General features: G+C 33.8%; 2 protein-coding genes across 2 annotated transcripts in view; one reads left to right on the top strand and one right to left on the bottom strand.

Annotated features, from left to right (window-relative positions):
• The window catches only part of LOC140441190 (ribosome biogenesis protein BMS1 homolog), a 53,637-nt gene extending 28,150 nt beyond the window's left edge, over positions 1–25,487 (top strand). The window contains exon 12 of the mRNA XM_072531755.1: positions 25,239–25,487. Within this exon, the coding sequence (XP_072387856.1) occupies positions 25,239–25,448 (210 nt within the window). The 3' untranslated portion in view covers positions 25,449–25,487. The remainder of the gene's footprint in view (positions 1–25,238) is intronic.
• Positions 18,043–20,020, bottom strand: LOC140440564 (uncharacterized). Its single transcript, XM_072530944.1, has one exon. It carries the CDS (start codon positions 19,895–19,897, stop codon positions 18,287–18,289), a length of 1,611 nt encoding a protein of 536 aa, XP_072387045.1. The 5' UTR covers positions 19,898–20,020; the 3' UTR covers positions 18,043–18,286.
• Positions 25,488–26,605: the final 1,118 nt, after the last annotated feature.

Raw genomic sequence — 26,605 nt, 5'->3', positions numbered from 1 at the left:
GTCTAAATAATTCTAGATTACATAACTAAACAGGTATTGGAGAACTAAAAAAGTTTCCTGACGCGGTAGGCTGTTATTCTAGATTTATTACTGAAATACAATTATGAATGGCTTATCATTCCGACGAGTCAACTAGCGGGAATCCGCTTACTTCATCCCTAGCCTTCCTCAGTGTCTGGCCATTCAGAATATAGGATGTTAGACAGCAATAATCTTTTCAAACATTATTTTGGGGAGTTTCGAATAGAGAGTCGAAATTCGAAGGTCTTCACACTAAGAGTAAAACTTAGGCAAAATGAACAGATACTATAATGAACTATCATTGGTAACTAGACAGAGGAATCTTGATATCTTTGGTATAGATACCAAAAAAAATTACTTGGATTTATAAATCCATAAAATAAGATAAATTGAATTTTGTATCCACTTGAAGACAACTAAAGGTATGTACAATTCATTGTAATATAAACTACCATAAGCATAAAAATATCACATTCTACCAAGGCATTCTAAAAATAAAATGAGATTAAATTTTGCAAACACCCTTAAAATCAATATAGGTTCTTGGTCGGGGTAGCACAAACTCAAGATCTCGATCAATACAAACTAGAGAGAGAATAATACGAAGTAGAATAAGATAAATAAAAATAAAATTTATGTCGAAACGAAATACGACATATATACATATATATAGACATATTGAACACAATAAATGATCAATATTATAATAATAAAAAGTAAAACAGTTCAACGAACTGGGGTGCGAGCCAAACTGAGTTGCTCTGGAGATCGACGTGCGGAGTCTCCTACACTACTTCCAGAGGCTCGTCTCTTTGCGACAACATCTGAGATACACAAAATTATTAATTGGAATAGGGATAGGTCCACTAATCCACTTGACTATAGCAGGATGCTCCCTGACTAATAGTCAACACCACCGACATAAAACAAGGGTTGTCGAGACAGCTCAAAAAAAAAAAAAAATTGAAACGTGTCAACTTCCTGAAGGGAAAGAAGCACTAGGGGACAGATTTGCCGAAGCAAAGTGGTATTCAATGTACTAAGTACTAGGGTATCAGTGCTGTACTGACCCCACGCCAAAAAAAATTTGGAAAGGAAACGAATCCTCTCCAGGATAAAGTTCGCGTTAGCGCAACTCTTCCTGTACACGGGCCACGGAGGGGTTGAATAGTCGCTGGAGAAGGTAGCAAAGATTAAGTACGCAAAGGCGTAAAGGGAATCAACTAAAAAATTAAAAATTAAGAATGGACTGAACATTTTAGAAGAAAGGTATTAAAATTTTAAGAAAACCGATTTATTCGGTTTCAGACAAATCTGAATTATCCGACGAAATACTGACTTTGATAAGTTTTAGGTCTGAATAAAACAAAAAAAATAAACAAAAATCACGACATATTTACATGCAAAATTAAACTGGATGCTCGATTTGATGAATCGACATCAGGTACAGTTCGTTGGCTATTAGTCACAACGACCAATGGCAGATTTCTATAAATATGGCTCTAACCTAACCAAAAGTGTGGAACAGACCAGTGTTAAAGTTTCTGGGAGCGAAAAGAGGGATGCTTCCAGCTCAACATAGGCGGGTGGCCAACTAAATAGCTTTAGCAAGCTTCGCTATGGTTATCCACTAGGTAGACAACCTAAATAGCATCAAACAATATTAAAGTTGACTATGACAGTCAAGCAATGAATGAATTTCCAACCACTGGTTGAAAATTGAACTAACGCAAAAGAAGAAAGACAGGATGGCCATAGTTCCATAAGAATATCCTCTGGGATTGATCACAGCGGAAAATTTCCAAGCAAGAAACTTCCAGAAGGACAAAAGAAGAAAATAAATCCAAACCGTTAATACACAATCTTGGAGAAGAAGAAAGAAAATAGGTTTATGGCATACAAACCATAATCGATACACAAACAGTTTAGTCTAAAACTGTTGTTTCCAAAAGAAACAAAAAAAAATCATAAGAGTCTTCCACGAAACAAAAATTACGATAAGACTTAAAAGGAACGGAAGAATCATTACAATCTTCCAAAGAAATAGAAAAATATTACAGTCCATCGTCAATAATGAAAAAATCATGATGTTGGATGTAACACACCACAACAATAAAAAAAGTTGAACAGTAAAACATTTTTGACACCTAATTGAATCCAATATGGTCGTCATACAAATCACAAAGAAATGTTTACCATTCTTTAGCAGAACTACAACAGAGTCAAAATAATATTAACTTTTAATTCTCAGTGGGTCATTTACGGTAGTACCAGAACTATTTCAATTGTTAAACAAACGTGGTCTTAACGTCGACATAAAGATAAAAGATAAATTCACAATAGGCGGCAGCGGGTTGTTTCACCTCTGTATATACAAAGAGTCACAATAGACAACAGCAAACTACTTCAACCTCACTTGTGCCATATCATGAACACAAGATAATAAATGAAAGCTTTTGAGCCTTAGCCAAAAGTCTCAAAGCAAAAAGATATATGTGGTCTAATAAACTATTAGAAGACCGCAAAAATGTCAACGACAAAAAAAGAAAGCTGCTGCTTATACAACAGTCTGACATCACACAAATAACTCAAGATACAATAATACAGGTCACGTGCCTGTACGTCCTACAGGACATCTCGAGAAAAAAAAGGTAAAACCACAAATAACAATAAGTTCCAGTACCAAAAACATACTTCTACTACATCTGACCACACAAAGACATAAAATTAACATAACAGAAGGAGAATAACAATATTTCCGCTCTATATTCTCAACAAAGACGCCTTAGGCAGAGAGAAACGAAGTTATATCATTACTTCCTTATACATTCAAAACAAAAGAACCATGGACTGTAAAATATAGAAAGCATTTTCCTTTTCAGGAAATAAAATTTTCTTTTCAAAGTACGAAAAAGTTAAACTATGAAAAAATAAATTTTTAAAATAAACGAAAACAAATTAAAAAGAAAATTTAACAGATAACAGATATTATATCAAAAACATCCAAAAAAGTATTCTGCAAAAATCCAGATAACACATTTTAAAATTACGTAGGTCGGGACAGCCTGTATATAGGTATAATTCCCAGCTGTGTGCCGCAAATAAAAACCATGAATCAAGGTCAAGAAATAAAATTCACTTAATTGATTTTTCAAATAACAAACGCTTAGAGCCATTTCGTTTATTTAAAATAAACACAATAAAATAAACACATTGAGGAATATAATTATTATGGTTCTATAAACAAAAAGACTGAACTGCAAGGAAAAAGAATTGAGGACTATACAAATTGTCGAGACATATTAGCCGGAATAATTTCAAGGTTTCAATCAAGCTAAACACTTCGAAATATGGACATAAACAAAATTCATTTCTCTAACATGGAATGTTTATTTTTTAGACGAGTCTGTAAATACACAAATTAATATCGTTCGCATTAAGAATACCGACAAAAAGAAATTAAGCAGTGAATGTTTACATCACATCATTCCAAATACGTTTTAAGTATTTCACAAAATTAAAAATACGACGAGAATATTTCTACGCAATTTTACGAAGATTAAAAACGAATACATATAAATACTTTGCAAAAAATTCTAAAATAGTAGCAGTGTTGATTTAATGAAAAATTGGATAAAACAAATACACAATTTAACCAAAAAAATGGTTCAAAACATACAGACTTAATTAACCACATATACAGGGGGGTACAAAACAACTAATAATATTGAAAAAAAAACTGAAGATACAGGAATATTCAAAAGCCCCACACGCTGGGCGACATTTTGTAACGAAGGTACAAATGGAGCAAATCTAATACATGCCCCACGTCGGAGGGTGCCATTTTTGTAACGCTACCGTGCTACAATAATATTACAAGGCCAGAATCGCTCGTTGTCGAAGAGAATTAGGGCGGGGTTATAGAAACTATATCGTATTTTAAATTCAAGCACAATTAGATAATATGAAATTATAATTTATTATTGGACGCCACCCCTGGTTTATCCTCAAAGGGGAAGAGCAAAAAAAAATTAAGATTTATTGAAAGTGTACAAGAAAACTATTCTTTATTATTTCTTAGCAATGAACAAAAAGAAAACATTAAAAGTTACGTCATCCCAAAGGGATTCCAAAATATTATTTTATGTTAACATTATCATAAACAAAAAATCTTTGTATCGTATTAAATTAAGAATTGGTTATAAAGAAAATGAATGTATATATATATTAACCCCAAATTTCGAAATTTGTTTACATTGAAAATAATATAGTTATTTATCAACTAGGAACAATGAAGAAAATAAACCTTTAAATTAAATTAGAACACTTCACTATATTTTCATTTTTTTTGAGTTCATAATCATTTCTGTTGTCTTGAAAGTAGGTATAATAAAAATTGGTACAACCTTAATCTGCTCTGTTTCTCTTCTTATTTAATGTCACCAAATAAACCATTGATTCAGCTACGTACTATATCAAATCACCACCATCCTAGATAAGAGGGGTTAGGGATTCCAAAAAAAGATACTGCTACTGGGCCATGATCTGGAATAACTCCATAGCAATACTATCTTGCGACGAGTATTAGAAATATAATAGCAGCATTATAGCCTCTCCAATAAGGGTCTAAAAAAATAAATATCTATCTGAAATATGGACAAGAAAAGGATTTATTAACTCACCTCTGAATTGAGACCCACTTTGGAAACACGTCTTAACGGTTGGACGGTCTTAACAGAAAAGAGCGAAGCGCTGTCATGGCGCCTGAATCTGGAAATTGGGCGTGAGTGACAAGTTGAAAAATATGCTCATCTACCGGATATATTTGGGAATTACAGAAGAATCCTTGAGTCGGCTACAGGTAGGTACTTGACAGATAGATGGGGCTATTAGTTTTATTAAAAAAAAATATAATCGAAATATATAATGAGTTTCTTTTAAATCTTTTGAAACGGTTACAGGACAATGTCATCTGCGAAACGGAGATGTCTATTGTTATTCCTCTGTGGTCCCAATTGATCATCTTAAAGGCATATTCTAACGCCGTTATGAATAATTTCGGTGAAAATGTATCTTCTTGCTTTATCCCACGTTTTATTTTTATTGGTCGGGTTTTATCGTGTATCTTAACAGTCATATCTTAACTATTTACATTACACAAATTTTGATTATAAATAAACCTTTGAAGAACTTGAAAAAAAAAATCGTAGCGGAAAAATAAATAAAAATCAATGTATTAATATAAAAAGAATTGGATTTTGATTTGAAATTCAGCAAAATGTATTTGCATTTATAGGCCGTTGTTGTCGTCGCCATCGCTATTAGACAGTTCTGTTTCAGACTCGCTTCATCTTCTTTTGTGATAAATTCATGCGCTTTATTCGTAATAAATTGTGGGCTGAAATACTCTTCTTAAATTTTTTCAACATGCCTGCAAGTATTGGCCTATATCTCTGGCATGGATTTTTTTTTATTTAAACAAATATACCCGCATCAACCACTAAGGGTTATTAGCGGGGGGACGGGGGAATAGTAAGATACATATTGTTACATAAAAATTTTTACAATCTGGTGTATAGTTTATTCATTTTAAGAAAACTTAATAAAAACTATAAGTTTGACGTTAGTACACTTTTTAAATTGTCACTAAGGGCACACGCGATTCTTTCGTTCTGGTACACTGGACACTCGACAAATTATATGTTTCACTGACAACTGAGTGTTGCACTTGGTACACATCGGAGCAGCCTCCTGGTTGAAGATATGCTTGTGGGTAAGGATAGTATGTCCTATTCTGAGTCGGTTGATGATGACTTGGTCTTTTCTATTACTTGGTAAGATGAGTTTGGTTCCTACTTGAGTTTGAGTTTGTTGACAGTGTGATCCCAAGTAGTTTGTCACGCTCTATACATGTGGGCTTTAATATTTACTTTGTTTTCGGTCCAAGGCATTTGATTTATGATAGCAATACTTTGGTCGGTTGTTGCATTGCTTGCCAGAGAATCCACTTCCTCATTACCACAAGGTACCCAGATGAAGGAAATATCTTTTTGTTGAGTCTGTAGATAAGATAACTCTTCTTTGATCTTGAGAAGTATGGCGTGAGTTGTATATAGCTGTTTTATTCCAAGTAATGCGCTCATTGAATCGGTGATGATAACAAATTTGCTTTCATTGATAGAACCACATTTTTTCATGGCCTGGTGAATTGCCGTAAATTCTCCGGTATATATACAAAAATTTGTTGGGATTCGTATGGTAGACTTGACGTTTTCGTAGATGTAGGCTACAGCATGTCCTTCATCACATTTGGAAGCATCAGTGAAGATTTGATGGGTTGTTGGGTATTTGGATATTACATTTTTATAAGCTTGCTGTATAAGGAAAGGATTTGTGGAATGTTTCGGTAATTCTTTTAGAGACGTATCTATTTTTGGAAGTTTGATCATCCAAGGAGGAAAATTTACATGAATAGGCATAGTAAGATTGAACTGTTCTAGATTAAGACCAATACGTTTTATTCGCTCAGGAAATGGTAGTTTCTTTATCACAATGTTTCTGTAAAGATCGAACGATATATTTGTTCTGCAAAGTATTGTTGAGTAGGTTATGTTGTTGTTGGCTGAAATTCTGGCAAGGTAATTTAGTGATAGGAGTTGCCTTCGTTGGCTTAAGGGCAGTTCATTAGCAAGAGCTTGTAAGCTACTTACTGGACTAGTTCTTGTGGCACCAAAAACTAATCTCAAGCACATATTTTGAATGTAGTCAAGTTTTTTAAAGATGTTTTGTTAGCAGTTTTGTAGCATAAACAGCCGTAGTCTAGTTTACTTCGTATTAGTGATGTGTATAGAGTAAGTAAGGTTGTTGTATCTGCCACCCAAGAAGTATTTGACAGCAGTTTTAGTAGATTAATTCTGGATTGGCAAGAATGTTGCAGATTGGTTATGTGACTTTCCCAGTTTAAGTTACGTTCAAAAGAAAGTCGTAAGAAATTTATTTCTTCTGCGTGTTTCAGGACAACTCCATTTAGTGTTAATTGAATATTAGGATATTTTTTTATTTTGCTAAAAATTAAATAAAGTGTCTTTTCACCAGAGAGTATAAAACCCGTGTTTTGCGACCAGCTTTCAATTGTGTGTAAGGTAGTTTGCAGTGTATGTGTTCCCAGAGTTACATTGTTAGATTGTTAGATAAATGACTAAGTCATCTGCATATAGGCTAGTAAATACAGGTAGTTTTATTTGATGTATAATACTATTTATTGCAATTAGAAAGAGAGTAGAACTTAGAGTAGATCCTTGTGGATTGCCGTTTTGAAGTACTTGTCTGGAAGATGTAAATCCATTGGTTCTAAATCGAAAAGCTCGTGTTTCTAGAAAATTTTTAATAAAGGACAACATATGCCCTTGAACATCCCATTCTTGAAGTGTTTTTAGTATAAGATGTCTCCATGTTGTGTCAAACGCTTTTCTTGTGTCAAAAAATACGGCAATAAACTTTTGGTTATGCAGAAAGTATTATGTATACTTGATTCAAGTGTTATTAGATTGTCTGTTGTGGATCTAGCCGTACGAAATCCACTTTGTTTGATACTTATTAGGTTATTGTTTTCGAGGTGCCATTTAAGACGATAGTTAAGGATTTTTTCTAAAAGTTTGCAGGTACAACACGTAAGTGAGGCATGGATTTTATTTAGCCTGGTGTTTGCTATCTCTTGAACATCTGCCAATTTAAAATTGGTGTTTCTTGGCGAAGCTCAATTTTTGAAAAACGCCCATTTTTTAGTCCGGATTTGAAAGTGAGAGCACCGTTTTCAACAAATCCATTTTCACCACAATTCCAACTTTTTTTAACTGTGTGGTAACAATGTATTTAAGTCTCATCACTATGTACAATATTTCTATCTACGAAAAATTGTGAAATACTTTAATTATAATGTTAATGAATAAATGTCTTTCTTTCAGATTTGTATTTTTTGAGATTTCTTACAAATTCTGTTTTTTTTTGGCTTTTATGACAGTTTTTTTCACCAAAATTCTTGTTGTCTTTCAATTTTTACCACCTAATTCCTAATTTTTTCACATTTTTTCTTAAAAGATTACCAGTTACAATTCATTCGTTTCTAAGAGATTCGTAAGCAGCGTTCATGGTAGGTCTTCTTTTGTGAATATTAGCAAATTTATAAATGGTATTTCATATAATGTGTTCCTCATATGGATTAATCGATGACTTGGAGCTGGGTTTGCAAATGCTTTTTTTGAGTGAATTAAATTTAAAACTTGATGGTTTGTTTTCACCTTCTTTGTCCATAAAAGGCTCTTTACCAGATTTTTTTTCTAGTACGTTCTCTCCCACTAGTACCACAATCTCCATGTTGACTTCCCATCAGTCATATATTTTTTCTCAAATTACTTTAGCCCTCTTCTTTTGAAAACGTTTGTCAAATACTTATTCTTTAACTTCCACCACTTTATTTTCTGATGTCCTGCTTGCTTTTCTTTTCGTCTCACCTTTATCTCCGTATCCACTATAACCGGTCGGTGTTGACTAGTTGGAAATTCACCCTTAATCACTTTACAGTTGGTAACCTCATTTAGCTGGCTTCTTCTATACAACACAAAATCTATCTGACTTTCTCTTCCCCGCTACTATAGGGTAACATACTGGTCTACAGTCTTCATAAAGATCGTATTAATCACAGCCATATTTCATGTACATGACACATAGGCAACAAAAATATGTACAAAATAAAAAACAGACATGAAAACATTACTACTGATGGAACCAAAATCCTTGAGGTTGTCGAATCCTTTTTTCGCGAAATTTATGAGAGCACCGACGAAAGGTAAGATCAGCCCCTGCCCAAAATCACAAACCAGGGATCAGAATTAATGCCAAAAATTACTCCCTACGAAATCAAAACAGCACTTTTAGAAATGAAAAAATAACAAATCCCAGTGGCGGCCGGTCAGGGTCGGCAGTGCCGACCCCCACCTTTATAGATATTATAGTTTTTTTAATATTTAATTTAATCAGTATTTCAATAATTAATTGTGGCAGGTAATCAGTTGATGTCATTTGTTTTTGAGAAATAAAAAAATATCTGTGAGATAATAAAGACTAACTTTTAATCATGATTTTTAAAAGAATTCGACCAATTCGACCAGACTAAATTTTATTCATGGTTTTTAAAAGAATTCGTCCAATCTGAGCGTTAAGTGATCCCTGCGTAGACACTTTTCAAATTGATGATCCGATATCGGAGACATCCATCCGCCAGTGAATTCTTAAAAAGGCACGTATTGAGTGTTCGGCAAGCCGATCCCAACCTTGACGATTTACTTGTAAAAATCAACGGAATATTAGTTGATTAGCAACCAAATATACATTTCTTTCCATATGAACTTAATTACCAAGTACGGCAAATTTAAATTTGCCGATACTTCATTGGGATTGGTGATTGGTCGCAAACTGTACATTGCCAGCGCGGGATGAAATGTTATTTCATATAAGAACGTAAGTAGTAAAGTGAAGTGATATTCAGTGCACGAACTAACCTTTCTTTCTGTGATTAATTTTTATTTTCTAAAGTAATACTGTGATACGTTACGTCTGCCGTAAATAGTTAAAGGTTAAAGGGTTTTTTGACATATTAGAAGTTTTTTTTTTAAATTAACGTTTAAACAAATTCAGGTAAATTAAAATAAAAAAATGCAAGCCATGGGAGAAACTGTAAGTAATGATAAGTCTGATATTGTAAATTATATTTTGCATAATGGGTTTTCATCTATTCCATACGAAGAACAAATTGTTATTAAAAATAAGGGGCGTCCTTTGCCTAAAATGTCCCGGCTTATAAATATTAGTGCGGGTAAGGGAAGTAATAGATCATTTTCAGATAATTGGTACAGCAAGTACTCATGGCTTACCGGGAGTGAAATAAAAAACAAACTTTTCTGTTGGCCTTGCATTTTATTTTCGACAAATAGGGGCAAATATCAAAATCCGTGGTGTGAATCTGGTTACGATAATTTAAAGGAATTATTGAGGGCTTTACATAAACATGATATTTCGAAAGATCATACTTACAGCCAGATTAAATTAGATTTATTTGGAAAACAAAATATCTATGTTTCATTAGATAATGCCCAACGTGAAAATGCTATTAAACATAACGAAATAGTAAAAAATAAGCACGCAGTTTTACGTCGTTTAATTGATATTGTAATTTTTTTAAGTTGTCAGGAATTATCTTTTAGGGGACACGATGAATCGGAGCATTCGTTAAATCAAGGTAATTATAGAGAACTAATAAAAATGTTTAAGAAATACGATTTGGAATTTTCTAATTTACTTTCTGACTCGAAGACATTTAGCGGTGTATCTAAAACAATCCAAAATGAATTAATAGAATCAATTAGTTACATTTTGAGTAACTTTATTGAATCTGAGATTCAGGAAACCATTTGCTTTTCACTAGAAGTAGATGAAACTACCGACATATCATGTCATTCACAATTATCAATTGTTGTTCGATACGCGTTACGTGGTAATATCTGTGAGAGGTTTTTAGGTTTTACAGACGTGTGTAAAAGCCATAAGGCAGAATATATTTTTGGTGTTTTAAAGGACAGATTAAAATTTTTTGATATCAAAAATAAATTGGTAGGGCAAACTTATGACGGCGCTGCCGTGATGTCTGGTGAATTAAATGGTCTCCAGGTAAAAGTTAAAACTATTGCACCGCAAGCTTTATTTACTCACTGTCACGCGCATAGAATGAATTTAGTTTTGCAGGATACATGTAAAAAAATTAAAGAATGTCGTCTTTTTTGCCAGTTTAAGCGGATTTGCTTCATTTTTCTCAAGCTCGCCTAAACGGACTAATGTTTTAGAACGGTTTGTTTCGAAAAAAATGCCAACAGTTTGTCAGACGCGATGGAATTTTAAATCTCGGTTAGTTTTCACTGTAGCAGATTTTCGTGAACAGCTTTTGGAAGTTTTTGATTTTATTATTGAATGCGACGATTTTGAAAGTGATGATATCTCGATCCGTGAAGCAATCGGTTTGAAAACTTTATTAAATGATTACTCTTTTAACATACTTTTAAATATTTTTAAGAAAGTGTTTACCCAAACCGATTTGATATTCAATGTTGTTCAAAATCAGTTAACTGACATTATTCATTCCAAAAATAGAAAAAAACTGGTGCAAAATCTCAGAGATTTTCATAATGATAGTAATTTCCAGTATATACGCAGTGACGTTTTGGACTCGCTTGATATTTCCGAACCCCCAAAAAAAAAGACAAAGGCATGACACAGAAACAGATCTCGAAAAACGAGTATATTTTGAAATTTTGGATACTATTATTATGCAAATAGATACTCATTTTTCGAATTTTGAAGATTTGCAAATTTTTGACCTCTTTGATGATTCAAAATTTAAAAGTTACGCCAAAGAATTTCCAAGATATTTATTAGACAGGTTAATTAAAAATTATCCATCATTCTTTAATAAAATAAAATTAGAAAATGAATTAAAAGTTTTATATGCTGATCCAAATATTTTCGGAAGATGGGATAAGTTACAAGATATGTATAATTTTATATACTGTAATTCATTACAACAAACTGTTACCGAAATTAATAAATTATTGTCATTAATTCTCTCATTACCACCAACATCTGCCTCAAATGAACGAGATTTCTCTTGCCTCAAAAGAATCAAAACGTATTGTCGAAATACCATGAAACAAGAGAGAATGTCAAGCTTGTCTCAAATGTCAATAGAAAAAAACTTTTAAAATCTCTCCAAAACTCTAATAAATTTTACGATGACGTTATAACCCATTTTGCTACTTCCAAACAACGTAGTCTAGAGTTAATTTATAAACATGTTTAGGTTTTAAATTTATAGGAAAAAACAAAAAAAAAACAAAAAAGAAGACAACAAAAATCTCCTATGATGATTGAAGTCTTTATTAGACGGTATACCTATCTGAGGAGACAAAAAATACCTTGCCGACCTTGTCTCTCAAGCCACGAGCCGCCACTGACAAATCCCCTGGCGATGACGGAGTAGTAGAATCCCAAACGAAGAAATACGTCGTAGAACAAAAACAACAGACGCCATCGAAAAAATCCCTTCGATAGATTATCACACAACCGATAGACAAAACGTGTTTTAGAATGGAGACCAAGGCAAGAAGCAATACGGAGCAGAGGACGCCCACCAACTAGATGAACTGACGACCTGAAGCGTGTTTGCAACAACTGAATGCAAGTCGCATAAGACAGAGACAGATAGAAAGAGCTGAGGGAGACCTATGTCCAGCAGTGGACGCATACAAGTTGATGATGATGATGTAATAAATGTATGTGCTTATTGACATTTTTCTATAGTAAAGTAAACTCATGTTCTCCGCCACTGAAACGTGCAAATCTGACTTCAACTTTTAAGGCTTGCACATTTTCATTTATTTGTATTGTAATCAAAGTTTGTCGGGGTGGTCATATAATTTTTATAATTCCTTGTACAAAACTGAGACAAGAAGGTATTGATATTTACAATTTTTCTACTTTGAATTATCCTATATAAAGACCGTTGTAATCTTCTACTTAGAACAGGAATTTCGGACTTGAAATGGTGTCGCCCATATCATTATTAAAGGCAGGTATCCCAGGAGTATATTGTGAGTTTCAGACGTCAAGTTAACATTACACCAGCTACTGAAAACTACCAGCTTCAAACGTCACTTTTACTACAGCATGAGAATATCGCATATAGAATATTCTTGTCCACAGATCGTATGGAGTGTTTACTTTGTAAACAGTCTGCACATACAAACAAATGTCCTAACACAAAAACACAAACAACATCGTTGCCGCAATCAAATAATTTATCATCAACATTGTCTACAACTTTAGCAGTTGATACTTATTTCTGAGCAGCTCCAAACAACTACTTTATTACAAACACCAGGTTACAAAAGACTGCATTGATCAATTAATGACACAAATTCTCTTGAAGACCAGGCATCCGATATTGATGTAATGCCCCCTCCAGAGCACTCCACTAGTACTGATAAACCAAAATTAGTTAAGAAGAAACCTTGGATGCAGTCAACAAACGAAGCTATTCTATCAGACAACACAAAGACAATTATACAAAATCTCTGTAATACCAATCCGAATGACTATACATTAACAGTTGATCAGATTATTGCATTCCTCGAGAACTCATTTGCAACGGCAACCCAATAATGGAAGCTCTGCAATTTACTACAGCTATACAGGCCCTGTTAGACGATATGTATACGATATATCCTTTAACAGAAAGATCTGCTAGGGGTAGAATTGCTAGGACAACAAAAAATTAAAGAAATATTTAACCACAGATAGTAGCAACGCTGAAGTATCACAATCATCCACCGATGAAGATTATCTGTCAGATACATCACAAAAATTACAAAAATCTACCTTTTACTAACAATGGTAACACAAGTGACCCTCGTTCTTCCTCAATAATTTTTCTTCCCTTTTTCCTACATCCTTTTTAAAATTAATAACATCCAGTCTGATACAATGGAATTGCAATGGATTTTATCCTCGCCTAGAAAGAATTCAAAACATTATTTCCTCTCACAATCCGGACATCTTTTGTCTCCAGGAAACAAATTTTAAAATCGACCATCAAGGCAAACTTAACAACTTTAAAGGATATCATCATATTCCACAAACTGTACAAGGACCCGTGGTGGTACCTACATTTTTGTATCGATATAGTGATATATACTCCTTCCTTCTTCCATTAACTACAACTTTAGAATCAGTAGCGGTTACTACTTGTGTAGTGTCCAAACAAACTTACCAGTTGCAGCATATACATCTCTCCTGACCACACCCTTAACGAAGAAGAGTTAGTTGATTTAATATTTCAACTTACCCTTCCGTACATTCTTGTTGGTGACTTTAATGCCCATAACAGAATTTGGGGCTTATTCCGTACTTTTTGTAAAGGCAAAAATATTGAAAACAGACATCTTTGTTGTTGTTCAGACATCTTTCTGTTAAATACTGGACTTAATACCCATTTTAACATATCTTCACGATCATTTTCAGCCATTCATCTTAGCCTTTGTGACCCCAAAATTGCACCTTCCCTCTCCTGGGAAGTTTTTGATGACCTACACGATAGCAACCACTTTCCTATCATCATTTTCAGCTATTACAATAAGCAAACCACTACTAGAAGTTTCTGGAACCTTAAACACGCTGATTGGTCAAAATTTAATTCTAAAACCGATATATTATTATCTTCCTTAGTTATTACAGAGAATATTAACACTACTTTAAATTTTTTTAAATAAATGCTTACTTACTGCTGTCGAATCAAATATCGGTAAAAAACCATCTCCTCTACTCACAAAATGGTACGCTGGTGGAACTCTGATTGTAATAATGCCATCCGTTTATCCAAGAATGCTTTAAATAAATATCGGCGAAATAAATCCAAGAAAATCTTCTTATACACAAACAACTTAAAGCTAAAGCCAAATTCATTATTAAGCAAAGCAAAAGAGCGTTATGATAGAGGCATACAACCAAATAGAACGAGCTGCACAAAATAGTGGTCTTAAAATCAATCAGACCAAAACAAAATATATGCAGGTAAGAAAAAACGCAGAAATAAGGCAGCCACAAAATATAACAATAGGAGAATACAACATAGAGGAGGTAAAAAACTTTATATACTTGGGATCCCTAGTCACGTCTGATAATAACGTTACGGAGGAAGTGAAGAGGCGAATATTTATTGCAAATAAATGTTACCATGGCTTAATTAGACACCTAAGATCAGATAACGTCGCAAGAAAGACAAAATGCCAAATATATAAAACCCTAATAAGACCGGTACTCACATATGGCTCAGAAACCTGGACACTTACTAAAAGAGAGGAAACGTTGTTAGCCACCTTCGAAAGAAAAATCTTGCGACACATATATAAGGGCACAAAAGAAAACGGAATATGGCGAAGACGATACAACTCTGAACTATACAAAATATACCAGGATCCGGATATTATAACATTCATCAAAATAGGACGGCTGCGTTGGATAGGACATGTAGAAAGAATGGAAGAAGACGAAATACCAAACAAAATATTCAAACAGATGCCAGTAGGAAAAAGAACAAGAGGAAGACTGTACAAATAAGAACAAATAGAAAATGATATAACAACCTTAAAAATAAAAAACTGGAGAAAAAAGCACGAAACAGATCGGAATGGAGAAGAATCCTAGAACAGGCCAAGACCCAAAAAGGGTTGTCGAGCCAGTGATGATGATGAAAAGAGCGTTATGGTAAAATTAATTTTTCTCACTAACACACAATGCAAACCCCTCTCAACTTTGGAAAAAAAATTTCACAAATCCAAGGCAATAAAACTAACCTTAAGATTCCTCCTCTAATCTTCAACAACACAGTTATCTCTGACAGCCGATTAATTTCCGACACACTCACTAATTATTTTGAAGACAAATTCAATAAAAGTAATATGACATCCCCTCCCAGTTCTTTACACACTCAATTTTTCACCACGTTCTCGTCAACTCCACACGATGTCAAGATTATGAACGCCCAGTTTACCCTACATAAACTGAAATTTGCCTTGTCTTCATGTAGAAAATCTGCTGCTGGTCCCAATGATTATCCCTTATATATTTTTAAAAAATCTCTCTAAACTTCTCGAAATTTATAACCTTATCTGGAACACACATAAATTCTCAGATATTTGGCGCAATTCTATAATCATTCCAATTAAAAACCTGACCAATCCTCTATAACTCCTAAATCTGTTCGTCCGATTTTTTTCACTTACCATCTGCAAACTTCTTGAATAAATGATAAATAAAAGACTCTCTTGGTTCCTTGAAAAGCACATTATTCCCGACGCTCAATCCGGCTTACGACGTCATCGATGTACTCTTGACAACCTTGTTCTTCTTCAAACACACATTTCTCAAGCAATCAACAATCAACAAGATGTCCTAGCAACTATATTTGACATTGAAGGGACATTTGATTAAATCTCCAGAAAAGTAATAATTGACAAACTCTCCTACTATAATTTAGATGGCAGTATTTTCTTATTTGTAAAAAACTTTCTGACTGAAAGAACCTTTAAAGTCCTTGCCAATGGTAAACTTTCTCAATCTCTTCCTCAAAATCAGGGTGTCCCTCAAGGATCTATATTAAGTTCTACTCTATTCATTTTTGCAATCAACGAAATTTACAGGTCTTTTCCTGCTCCCATCAAATATGTTCAATACGCTGATGACCTAATCATTTACTGCCATGGTAAATCATCCTAATCATTTACAAAGTGCAGTAAATCTACTTTAAGATAGATCTAACAAACTAGGATTATCACTCTCAGAGCAAAACCAAATTAATAAAATTTTCCAGAAGGATCTCCGCTTCCTTGCCCCAAAATTCTCGGTTTGATATTTGACACTAGATTAAATTGGAAGAATCACATTTGAACTTAAAACCAATTGTTTTAAAAGGCTGAACGTTCTTAAAACCCTAAGTCATCTTCAATGGGGTGCTGATAAAACTACTTTATTAAGAGTCTATATAGCCCTCATCCGATCTAAGCTCGACTACGGTAGCTTTATCTATTCTTCTGCCTTTCGATCTGACATAGATTCATTAAACTCTGTTCACAATATCGCGCTCCGTCTATGTCTAGGTCTTTCGCTGCAGTCCTATCGAGAGCATGTACCGTGAATCCAATGAACCTCCACTCATCTTAAGATGGCCTCTTTTACTTTCATATGCCGTATCAACATCCGCAAACCTCTTTAATCCCGTTCATTCCCTAATTATCACAATGTCGTCTTCTTTCAATAACAATATCCAACACCGTATTATAAAACCCATACCTCAATTAAATACTCCACTACTTAAAAATATTGACCTCCTTCTCACTAGTTCATTTCCTCTTCCTTTATTCCCCCTGGGCTAAAAATCTTCCTTCGATGGACACACCTCACTCACCATCTTTAACAAACACGAATCTTCTAACATTCTTATAAAGAAAGCAATTGTAGAAATTAAAAAAAAAATCATATGATTTAATTCTCTACATCGATGCTTCTAAAACCACTACTGGTGTTGATTGTGCAGTAACCACTAAATATGAACTTGTAAGATCATTTCGGTTACCCTTAACATGCAGCGTTTACACAAGCCAACTATATAGTATTCTGTTGGCTTTTAAATGCATCTCCCATCAAAACAGACATACTGATATTTGTTCAGAATCTCTTTCATCTATCTATTCAATCAATACAATTTTCACTGACCACCCATTAGTTCAAAACATTCATACATATACGAAAATCTCTCTGCGCACGATGTAATGGTCTCTCTCATATGGCTGCATTCTCATACTTGAATTACTGGTAATGAAACAGCAGATTATTTTACCAAAGAAGCTACCAACCATAGTACTGGAGTCAAATTCAATTAGCTAACGATCTCAAACTCGTTTTAAACAAGTCAGTTGAAGATACTTGACAAAACTTGTGACAAAAGAGAAAAACAACTCTTCATGAACTCTAACCGTTTATTGGTCGTCTCTCCCTGGACCTCCAATTCTTGATGCTCTCAGGAACTCGTCCAACTTGCCAGAATTGTAATGTTTACCTGACTGTAAAACACATCCTCACTGACTGCAAACAATTCACCAACCTGTATAAAGCACTGGACTTGAAACCTACTCTTAAGGAAATGCTCAACAACCCTATAGAGATCACGAAAACTATAGTTTCTAAAAACAGCTTAACTCTACTACAAGATTTAACCTAATAGACATTAGTTAAAGTGATATAATTATTATTTGTTTTCATTATTTATTATATATTTAATATTATTGTGCCTGTACCGATGACCATAGTTGTCGAGGTACTTTATGTAAAAAAGCTTCTTTATAATACAAATTGAAGACAATATTTTGATAGTTGAAAAATAGAACTTTATTAAACAAATTCAGAAGAACAATTAACAAAACAATGAGTATAAATCACTATAAACTTTGGCCCTCCATATATATAACCTTTCTTTCAATATTCCATTTATCTAAAATTGGTGTATATCCTAAGAAATTTAAAATAGAGTAGATTGGTGTTTGAGAAAAAGTTGCAGAAACATTTATCTTTGGTATGTGTCCTAACAATACATATCTAAATTTGCTATCTACTTATTTTCGAATAATTTACTAAATTCACTTTCTAGTCTAAAAACATTAAGCTTTGAAGTCAAATGCCAGGTTTCGTATCCATCTATTTCTATCTTCTTGTAGGAACTTGAATAACTTATCAGTTCTAAGGAATTGTCAAAGTCCAGATCAGCAATGAGTATGGAATTTTCTTGATTTTTGTAATCTGGTTGACAGTTACTATGTGCTGGTCCATTACATATCAAGTAAACATCAGTCAGACTTACATTTTCTATTTGTACATCGTTTTCTTTCAGCAATAACAGCAACACCCGTTCAGATACTTTATTTAAATGGTATGTTTCATTGTGAACAGGTACACTTCGTTTATAGATTCTGGTTACAGGAGACAGTTTGATAGATTTGTCTTGCCAGTACCACATTTTTAATATAAATCCTGTTATATATCCTTTAGATGAATATATGTTAGGTTTTACAACAGGAAATTTGAAAGGAACAGGCTGCATGACTATGGAATTATCAAATGTCCAAAAATTTAATTTTGTCTGATTAACACTGTATAAAGTAACGGTGCTCTGACATTTTGGACAAGTATTTACATTTTCTACAGTAAGTTTCCGGTCGCCTACTTCATAAAATGTTTCAAATCCTTCATTTTTTCCTAGATTGAGTCTTAAATTAGCACTGGAGTTATAATATTTAGATTTGATATCTTCTAAAAGAACTTCATAGGTTACCAAGTTTCCTGGCATTTGTATACATCGATAGCTTATAGAATATGTATTGCAAGATGCCAGACTTATAGATGAACAAGTTGATGGTAGTTGAATATTTTTGAGAGCTTGACCTGTTTTTCCAGATATTATTAAAAAGCCGCTTTTCTTGTATATTGCCAGCAATTCACTTACTCCGTCCTTGTTTAAATCTTCTATTTTAACAGGCATATCTATTTCTGGTATAGATTTTTCTTCTAAACTGTGAGCATGCCATAGAGCTTCACCAGAGATAGTTTCGACTACTTTTAAGCCCCTGCTGTCCACAACCAAACAGTCATTGTATCCATTATTGTCGACATCTATGATACTACAGTTCATTTGTATTGGAAAACTTTCTTGTTGAAAATCCCAAGCTACTGCACCAGTTGTTCCCATAATAGATAATATTCCATTTTTGAATGGTTTCGAATCCGTAAAACTACCCTTGTACATTAAGGCAAGATTTAAATTTTTCTGAAAGACACCTCGAACTAAATTTACACTTCCCAAGAATTCGAGATTTTCATTTATAGATTCCCAGTTTGGTATTTTTAATGAGCATGTATTAAAATCGTTGCAGGGCAAAATCCACAGAAAAGTAATTATTGGTAAAAAACAGAATACTATGGAAATTGCCAAAGCTATTTTACGTTTTGTTGATAGTTTATGGCGAAAAGTCTTGAATTTGTCAATGTCCTCACCGTAGTCTTTCGTGATGTGACCATTTTTCGGCTGTGAAAAACTAACTTTGGATTGATTGACACCGTTTGTTATATAATGCGAATTACCTTCTAATCTATCCTCTTTTTCTGAATCCGAATCACTTATAGACTGAGGTAAAGGAACATAAATACCTTGAGAAGAGTGCGACATTTTTGTATCACCTGTCTGCTGGCGGTTATATTGATTTTGAGTTTACCCTCGCGACATTTCACAACACGAGTTTATTGATTTTTCGGCGCCGTAGTTAAAATGCATACGAACAGATGACGCGCGCATCGGAATCAAAAATAGATTGTGACTGCAACCGCTGGAAGTGGCTATTTTCTAACGAGAAGTTTAATTTCGTTACGCATCAGTGGAAATCATACAAATTTATCTTATTATATACATATTTGTTCCTAATGTTTTTATATAACACGTGTTTAAAAATAGTTTTACTACTTTTGTGATACAACACAATTATTTTGATTATATTATACCTATTTTTATCCGTTAATATGTATACATATTTATATCTTGGCGCCTTGTTAGCAACAGTAGTAATCGTGTATACAGAGCGATACTCTGGGGATTGTGTGAATATAAGAAAAGTTTTTATAACTAGTTTGACTGAACTTTTACACAGTTTTTGTAAATATTTGATAATACTGTTTTTTCTTTTAACAAAATATCGCGTAATGTACTTTATTTTAAAATTTTCAAAAATCATACTACGTGAATTAAAACAAATGTAAAAAATACCAAATCATCTTATGCAGGATATATTACAACATATTAGTAATTGTAATCTACTTACTATATATATATATATATATATATATAATATACAGTGGTACCTCGATATACGAGTGCCCTAATATACGAGTGTTTTGAGATACGAGCCGCGGAGCGAGCGATATTTTGCTTTGAGATGAGAGCAAGATTTGAGATACGAGGAATCGGTTTTTATTCAAATTCATACCTCTTATTTGACACTTCTAATTTGCTTTGTAAATAAAAGGTCGTTTTACTGGTAATAGATCTTTCCGGCCTCGCCATTAAGATCATTTCACGGGTCTGTACGTAACTATTACTTGGACCGACAAATTAAATGGTCATTGGAAGTTAAATCCGACGAAAATTCGGATTCTAATACTAACTATATTGCACTCTTGATGTCGGTGTAATTCACTATAGACCTCAGTCTGTCTGCTTTGCTTGATTCCCTCATTTTCGAAGTATTTTTGATAAGTTGGGTTCACGTTTTGTGCTTTTTGTACATTACAATATTACATTTATTTTTCCAACCATGGGTTCGAAGAAGATGATGTCTATTGAACTAAAACGTGAAATCATTGAAAAACGTGAGCAATGTGTACGAGTAACTGACTTGGCGAGGATGTACGGGCGTACCACATCAATGATATATGTACTGTATTTAAACGGAAGGAGGTGATAAATGATATAATGCCAGCTAAGAGCGTTACAATAATTTGTAAGCTCCGGACTTCTCTCCATAAAGATAGAGAAACTATTAATTAGAAGAGGACATAAGCTCCACACAGTTTGGATTCAGAGGTGGACTGGGAACACGGAAAGCTTTGTTTGGTCTGAGTGTGTTAATGCAAAGATGTTTGGATGTAAACCAAGACCTCTACGTAGGTTTCATAGATTTTGAGAAGGCCTTCGATAAAGTAAGACACCAAAAGTTGTATGAAATCCTAAGAAGCAAAAACATCGACAGTCGCGACATTAACATCATATCCAGGTTGGACTGGGGACAAACAGCAAAAATCAAAGTTGATAATGAGTTAACCGAAGAAATTGAGATTCGTCGAGGTGTGCGTCAGGCTTGTGTGCTTTCTCCACTATTATTCAATATATATAGCGAAACAATATATCAGGAAGCGCTCCTAGAGCAAAATATTGGTATGAACATTAACGGAGAGTTAATTAACAATATACGTTACGCTGATGACACGCTAATAGTAACAGATAACGTAGCAAATTTACAGTTTTTGATGGAAAACATAAACACTCATACCAAAAAGTATGGTCTAAAACTGAACATCAAAAAGACTAAATTCATTATTGTAACAAAGAAGCTATACACCAATGTGAATCTAACCATAAATAATCATCCAGTTGAAAGAGTTACGTCCTACAAATATTTAGGAGTTTGCTTCACTGATACTAATGATAAGACAAGAGAAATCAAGAGGCGAATAGAGATAGCGAGACAATCGTTTGTCAAAATGAAAAAGGTCCTATGCAGCCGGGACATAAATATAAACTTAAGAGAATGTTAAGGTGCTATGTTTTATCCGTTCTGCTGTAAGGCATGGAAGCCTGGACACTGACAAAGATAAACATCAAAAACATTGAGGCATTCGAGATGTGGTGTTACAGGAGAATGTGGAAAATACCATGGACAGAAAGAGTAACAAATCAAGATGTTCTGCTGAAGATGGGGAAGGAATGCGAAGTCATAAAAACCATACAAACGAAAAAACTGGAATATCTGGGCCACATAATGAGAGGAGAAAAGTACTCTCTGCTTAGACTCATAATCCAAGGAAAAATCTCGGGAAAGAGAAATGTCGGACGTAGGAGGATTTCCTGGTTGCGAAATTTAAGGGAGTGGTATGGGTGCAGTTCAATACAGTTGTTCAGAGCTGCAGCCAACAAAGTAAAGATTGCTGTGATGGTAGCCAACCTCCGATAGGAGACGGTACTGCAAGAAGAAGAGTGACAGAGAAGCAGCTTCAAGAAGGAACCTTAACACAAAGCATCATATGTGAGAAGGCACGAGCGATTTACGGAGATTTGCTGAAGCAAATCCCACACACTTCCACAAATGATCAATCGGAAGACTCGTTTAAAGCCAGTCGGGGCTGGTTTGATAACTTTAGAAGAAGAAACGACATTCACTCCGTCGTCAGGCATGGTGGGGCAGCAAGTTCGGATGTGAAAATAGCTGAGGTTTGCATCAAAACGTTTTCCGAATTGATAGAAGCCAAAGGATACATCCCCCAGCAAGTCTTCAACTGTGACGAGATATCTGGAAAAAGAAAATTTTGGAAAAAGATGCCGATTAGGACTTACATAACGGCAGAGGAGAAGACGATGCCAGGTCATAAACCTATGAAAGATAGATTAACTCTACTACTTTGCGCCAATGCGAGTGGTGACTGTAAAATCAAACCTCTTCTAGTGTACCATTCAGAAAATCCCAGAGCCTTTAAGTCACATATGATTTTAAAAGAAAAACTGCCAGTTATTTTGAGGTTAAATCCAAAGGCGTTCCTTTGGATTTGAATAAAAAAATAAAATAATAAACTGTTTGTCCTTGTTTAGTGTAGTGTTATGTTTAACTATATGTTTAATTTTATGTTTATGACATTCTGCGATTGTTGGATAGCCCAAAATTGACGAAATGCCCCTGAAGATGCTCTAGGGAGCGAAAGTACTTGGGCAAGATTTAATTAATAAAACTGTGCTCGATATCTGCCTTTAATTTTCAAAGTTTACTTTAAATATAGTTGAATTAATTTTAAAGACTTTTTAATATGGTAAACTGTTATATCCACTCTATTCTTCCTTATGGTGCCAAAGCTTTGACTGTTAATTTTGACGTAATGAGAAAGCTGGAAGCTTTTGAGATGTGGCTTTTTAGGAGAATTTTAAAAATACCATGGACCGATCATACTATGAAAAATGGTGTTGCACAGAATGGGAAGAGACAAAGAACTTTTGACCACCATTAAAAGGAGAAAGACAGCATATTTATGGCACATACTTAGAAATGATAAATACGAGTTGTTGCAGCTGATTATGAAGTGTAAAAATCGAAGGAAAGAGGGGTTCTGGTAGGCGACAAATATCCTGGCTAAAAAACATTCGCGACTGAACACACAAGAAAAGCAGAAGATAGAGACAAATTCGAAATGGTTATAGCCCATCTTCATTAGTGGAACCGGGACTAGAAGAAGAAGAAGACTGACTGGAGGTGAATGTTGGACTCTACGACAAGCTGAAAGAAGAAAGATAGACGCCACTGAAATGTTCTGTTGAAGAAGAATGTTACTAATTCCGTGGATCGACCACAGGACAGTGGTCATATGTTAGTTTCTTTTTATTTATTTCATTATCTTTAAAGAGTATTCTTTTCCTTCTTTACCCTTTAGTTTGTTAAGCCAGTAACATAGGCACTGCGCTACGACCGCTACTTTTAGAGGGTGATGGGTAAATTTATTTATTTAAATATAGTCTTTGATACTCGCCGAAATACATGTTCTGTCTTGGAATTTCTTGTATTACAATCCAATGCACTGCACGATCGAACCATTTTTATACAATTATTCTAAACCACAAACTCCAAAAAAGATTAACCAATATCAACAATGTAATCTCAGGATGGAACCTATAAATACTTGCGTCCAAAGTAGCTAGTAACAATGGCTGACTCTTGTTTCCGGAATGTCAGTAGTGTAGAAAAAAAATTTTGGGTACATAAGTATATAATGTAAAATAATTATTTATTTTCGTTGTTATTTACATTTGAATAAAATAGATAATGACGTGTAACATTGTATAATTTAAAAAATATTATTTTATAACATAAAAACATATATATTTTACAGGTACGTAGTTGCACATCGCACGCCACTGATGTGACTTTGAGGTTAGAAAATATTACGACAACAAAAGTGTTGGAAATTTAACGAATGTATTGATTTATCAAAAAGAATACATTCAATTATGTACTTAACACATAATGTTACCTGTTTAACATTAAAATATCGGGGATAACTATATTAAGGTTAATCACCTGTCAATTCACTTGTGTAAATAAAAAATGATTATTTTTCGGCCATAAAATCTTAATAAAAAAAAACACTAACAAAATGCTATGCAAATATTACGGGAAACAAATGAAATTTCAAACATTATTTATATTTTTTGTCCCCTAATTTGTTTCCACTTAGCGTACAACACGCGCACTAAACTTTAATAAACCGGCTTTACTTATTTTCCCCAGTTCTACATCTAGTTTATTATTATTCTTCTTCTTCTCATAGCACTACAACCCGGGGTGGGTTTTGGCTGACTGCACAACTTGCTTCCATCTTGAACGGTCGTCCATAGTAGTTGGGTCAGTGGGCAGTCCCATTGTTCTTAGATCTGACCATATATTGTCTCTCCATCGCATTCGTGGACGTCCTAAGGGTCTTCTTCCTGTGGGGGCTTCCTCCCATATTAATTTGGCAAGGCGGTTATTAGGGAGTCTATGGACATGGCCAGCCCATCTAAGACGTTGGGATTTAATCTCTTGGACTATATCGCTCGCTCTATACATCTGCTTGACCTCAGCATTTGTTCTCATTCGGTATTGGTTGCTATTAATGTCGTGATAAGGCCCAAAGATTCTTCTGAGGATTTTCCTCTCAAAACATCTAAGTTTATTATTACTACATCTATAATTTTAACACAAAAACTTGTTTTTTTGCAGATCTCTACTATGATGAAAATGTTACGAGCTTCATACGACAAGAAACAAGAAAAACTTAAAGAAGAAACTAAAGAGCGCTTGGAAAGACATCGTAAAGAAATCGAAGGTATAGAATTCAACAAACTTAAAAAATTAAAGGACGTTAAGAAGCAGGTCCATAGAATGAGAAGTAAACAGGCTAATAGTAAAAAAGGGAAAAAAGGAAGATAATAATTGTTTGTTGTAAATAAAGTTGAATTTTAATAATTTTATTTTAGTTTCATTTGCGTTTTTTGCCTATCGGAAATTAGTACAGAACTGAAAATAAAAATGGAGCAAGATTTAACTATAAAATATACACAAGCTGTTTTCCGGCATTTTTAAATTATTCAAGGAAATGAAAATTATCTAGTTGTTAATGTCTAACGTCTGGGTTGTTAATGTCTAGGGTGTGTCAGTATAGCCACTGACACACCCTAAAAAGATGTCATAGAAGAACGAAGCATTACGAAAAATTGATAAAATCGAAGTGAAAAAAGTAGAAAAGGTCAAAAAACAAATATTTATAACAACCTACTATACAATCAATCCAGATGGATTTGAGGAGCTTCATAGAAAGCCCATAGAAAATGATTTTGTGCTTGTGGAATTTCCTGGAAAATTGGAGGAGGAAAAGGTGTAATATGTTGGAAAAGTCCTGAAAATAAATGAGTCAGAAGAGTATGAAATTTCGTATCTTAGAAAACAAACGAAGGGCACCAGCAAATTTGGATTTCCCAATATTCCAGATGAAGCTATTGTTGCTCAAAAAAAAAGATATCAAGCTCATCATGCCACCCCCAATTCCTTGTGGGCACACTAGCCGACAGATGGCTTCTTTTACGTTTGAGATAGATTACATTAGATATTATATTTTTATGTTTACTCATTTTTTTATGTTCTGTATAATTTTTTTGTTTATTTTGGAAGTGTCTTTTGTGTTCAATAAATATGATTTATAAACTATGTTAGCAACAATCAGTATCAAAATTATGCTATGAGAATGATTAATAATCTCAATAATAATATCCTCAATAAACTTTTTCAAAACACAACAGCCTAAATAAGATTTTTTAACATGCTAGACTATATATTTTCATTTATTTTCTGTCTCACTGTTGGATTTAAAGTGTCTCACTGTAAGGCATATGTGTCCTACAGTTAGACAAATGAACCTATCTATATTCTTGCAAAAAAAATATCAAACTTCAAAGTTACAAATATTTCACTTGAAGAGAGATTAATATAAATGTAACGCCTATGCTGTCGTTTAATTTTTTCATTTTGGATGGATAAAAACAAAATTACACTAAAATAAATTAACTGTCTGTTAATAACATAATAGTTTG

This window comes from Diabrotica undecimpunctata, chromosome 5 (genome assembly GCF_040954645.1).
Source record: "Diabrotica undecimpunctata isolate CICGRU chromosome 5, icDiaUnde3, whole genome shotgun sequence".
Classification (NCBI taxonomy): Eukaryota; Metazoa; Arthropoda; class Insecta; order Coleoptera; family Chrysomelidae; genus Diabrotica; species Diabrotica undecimpunctata.
This window is presented reverse-complemented; position numbering and strand designations above follow the sequence as displayed.

Excerpts from the sequence above, each read along its gene's own strand:
- LOC140440564 (XM_072530944.1), bottom strand. The coding sequence starts at position 19,897 with ATGTCGCACTCTTCTCAAGGTATTTATGTTCCTTTACCTCAGTCTATA.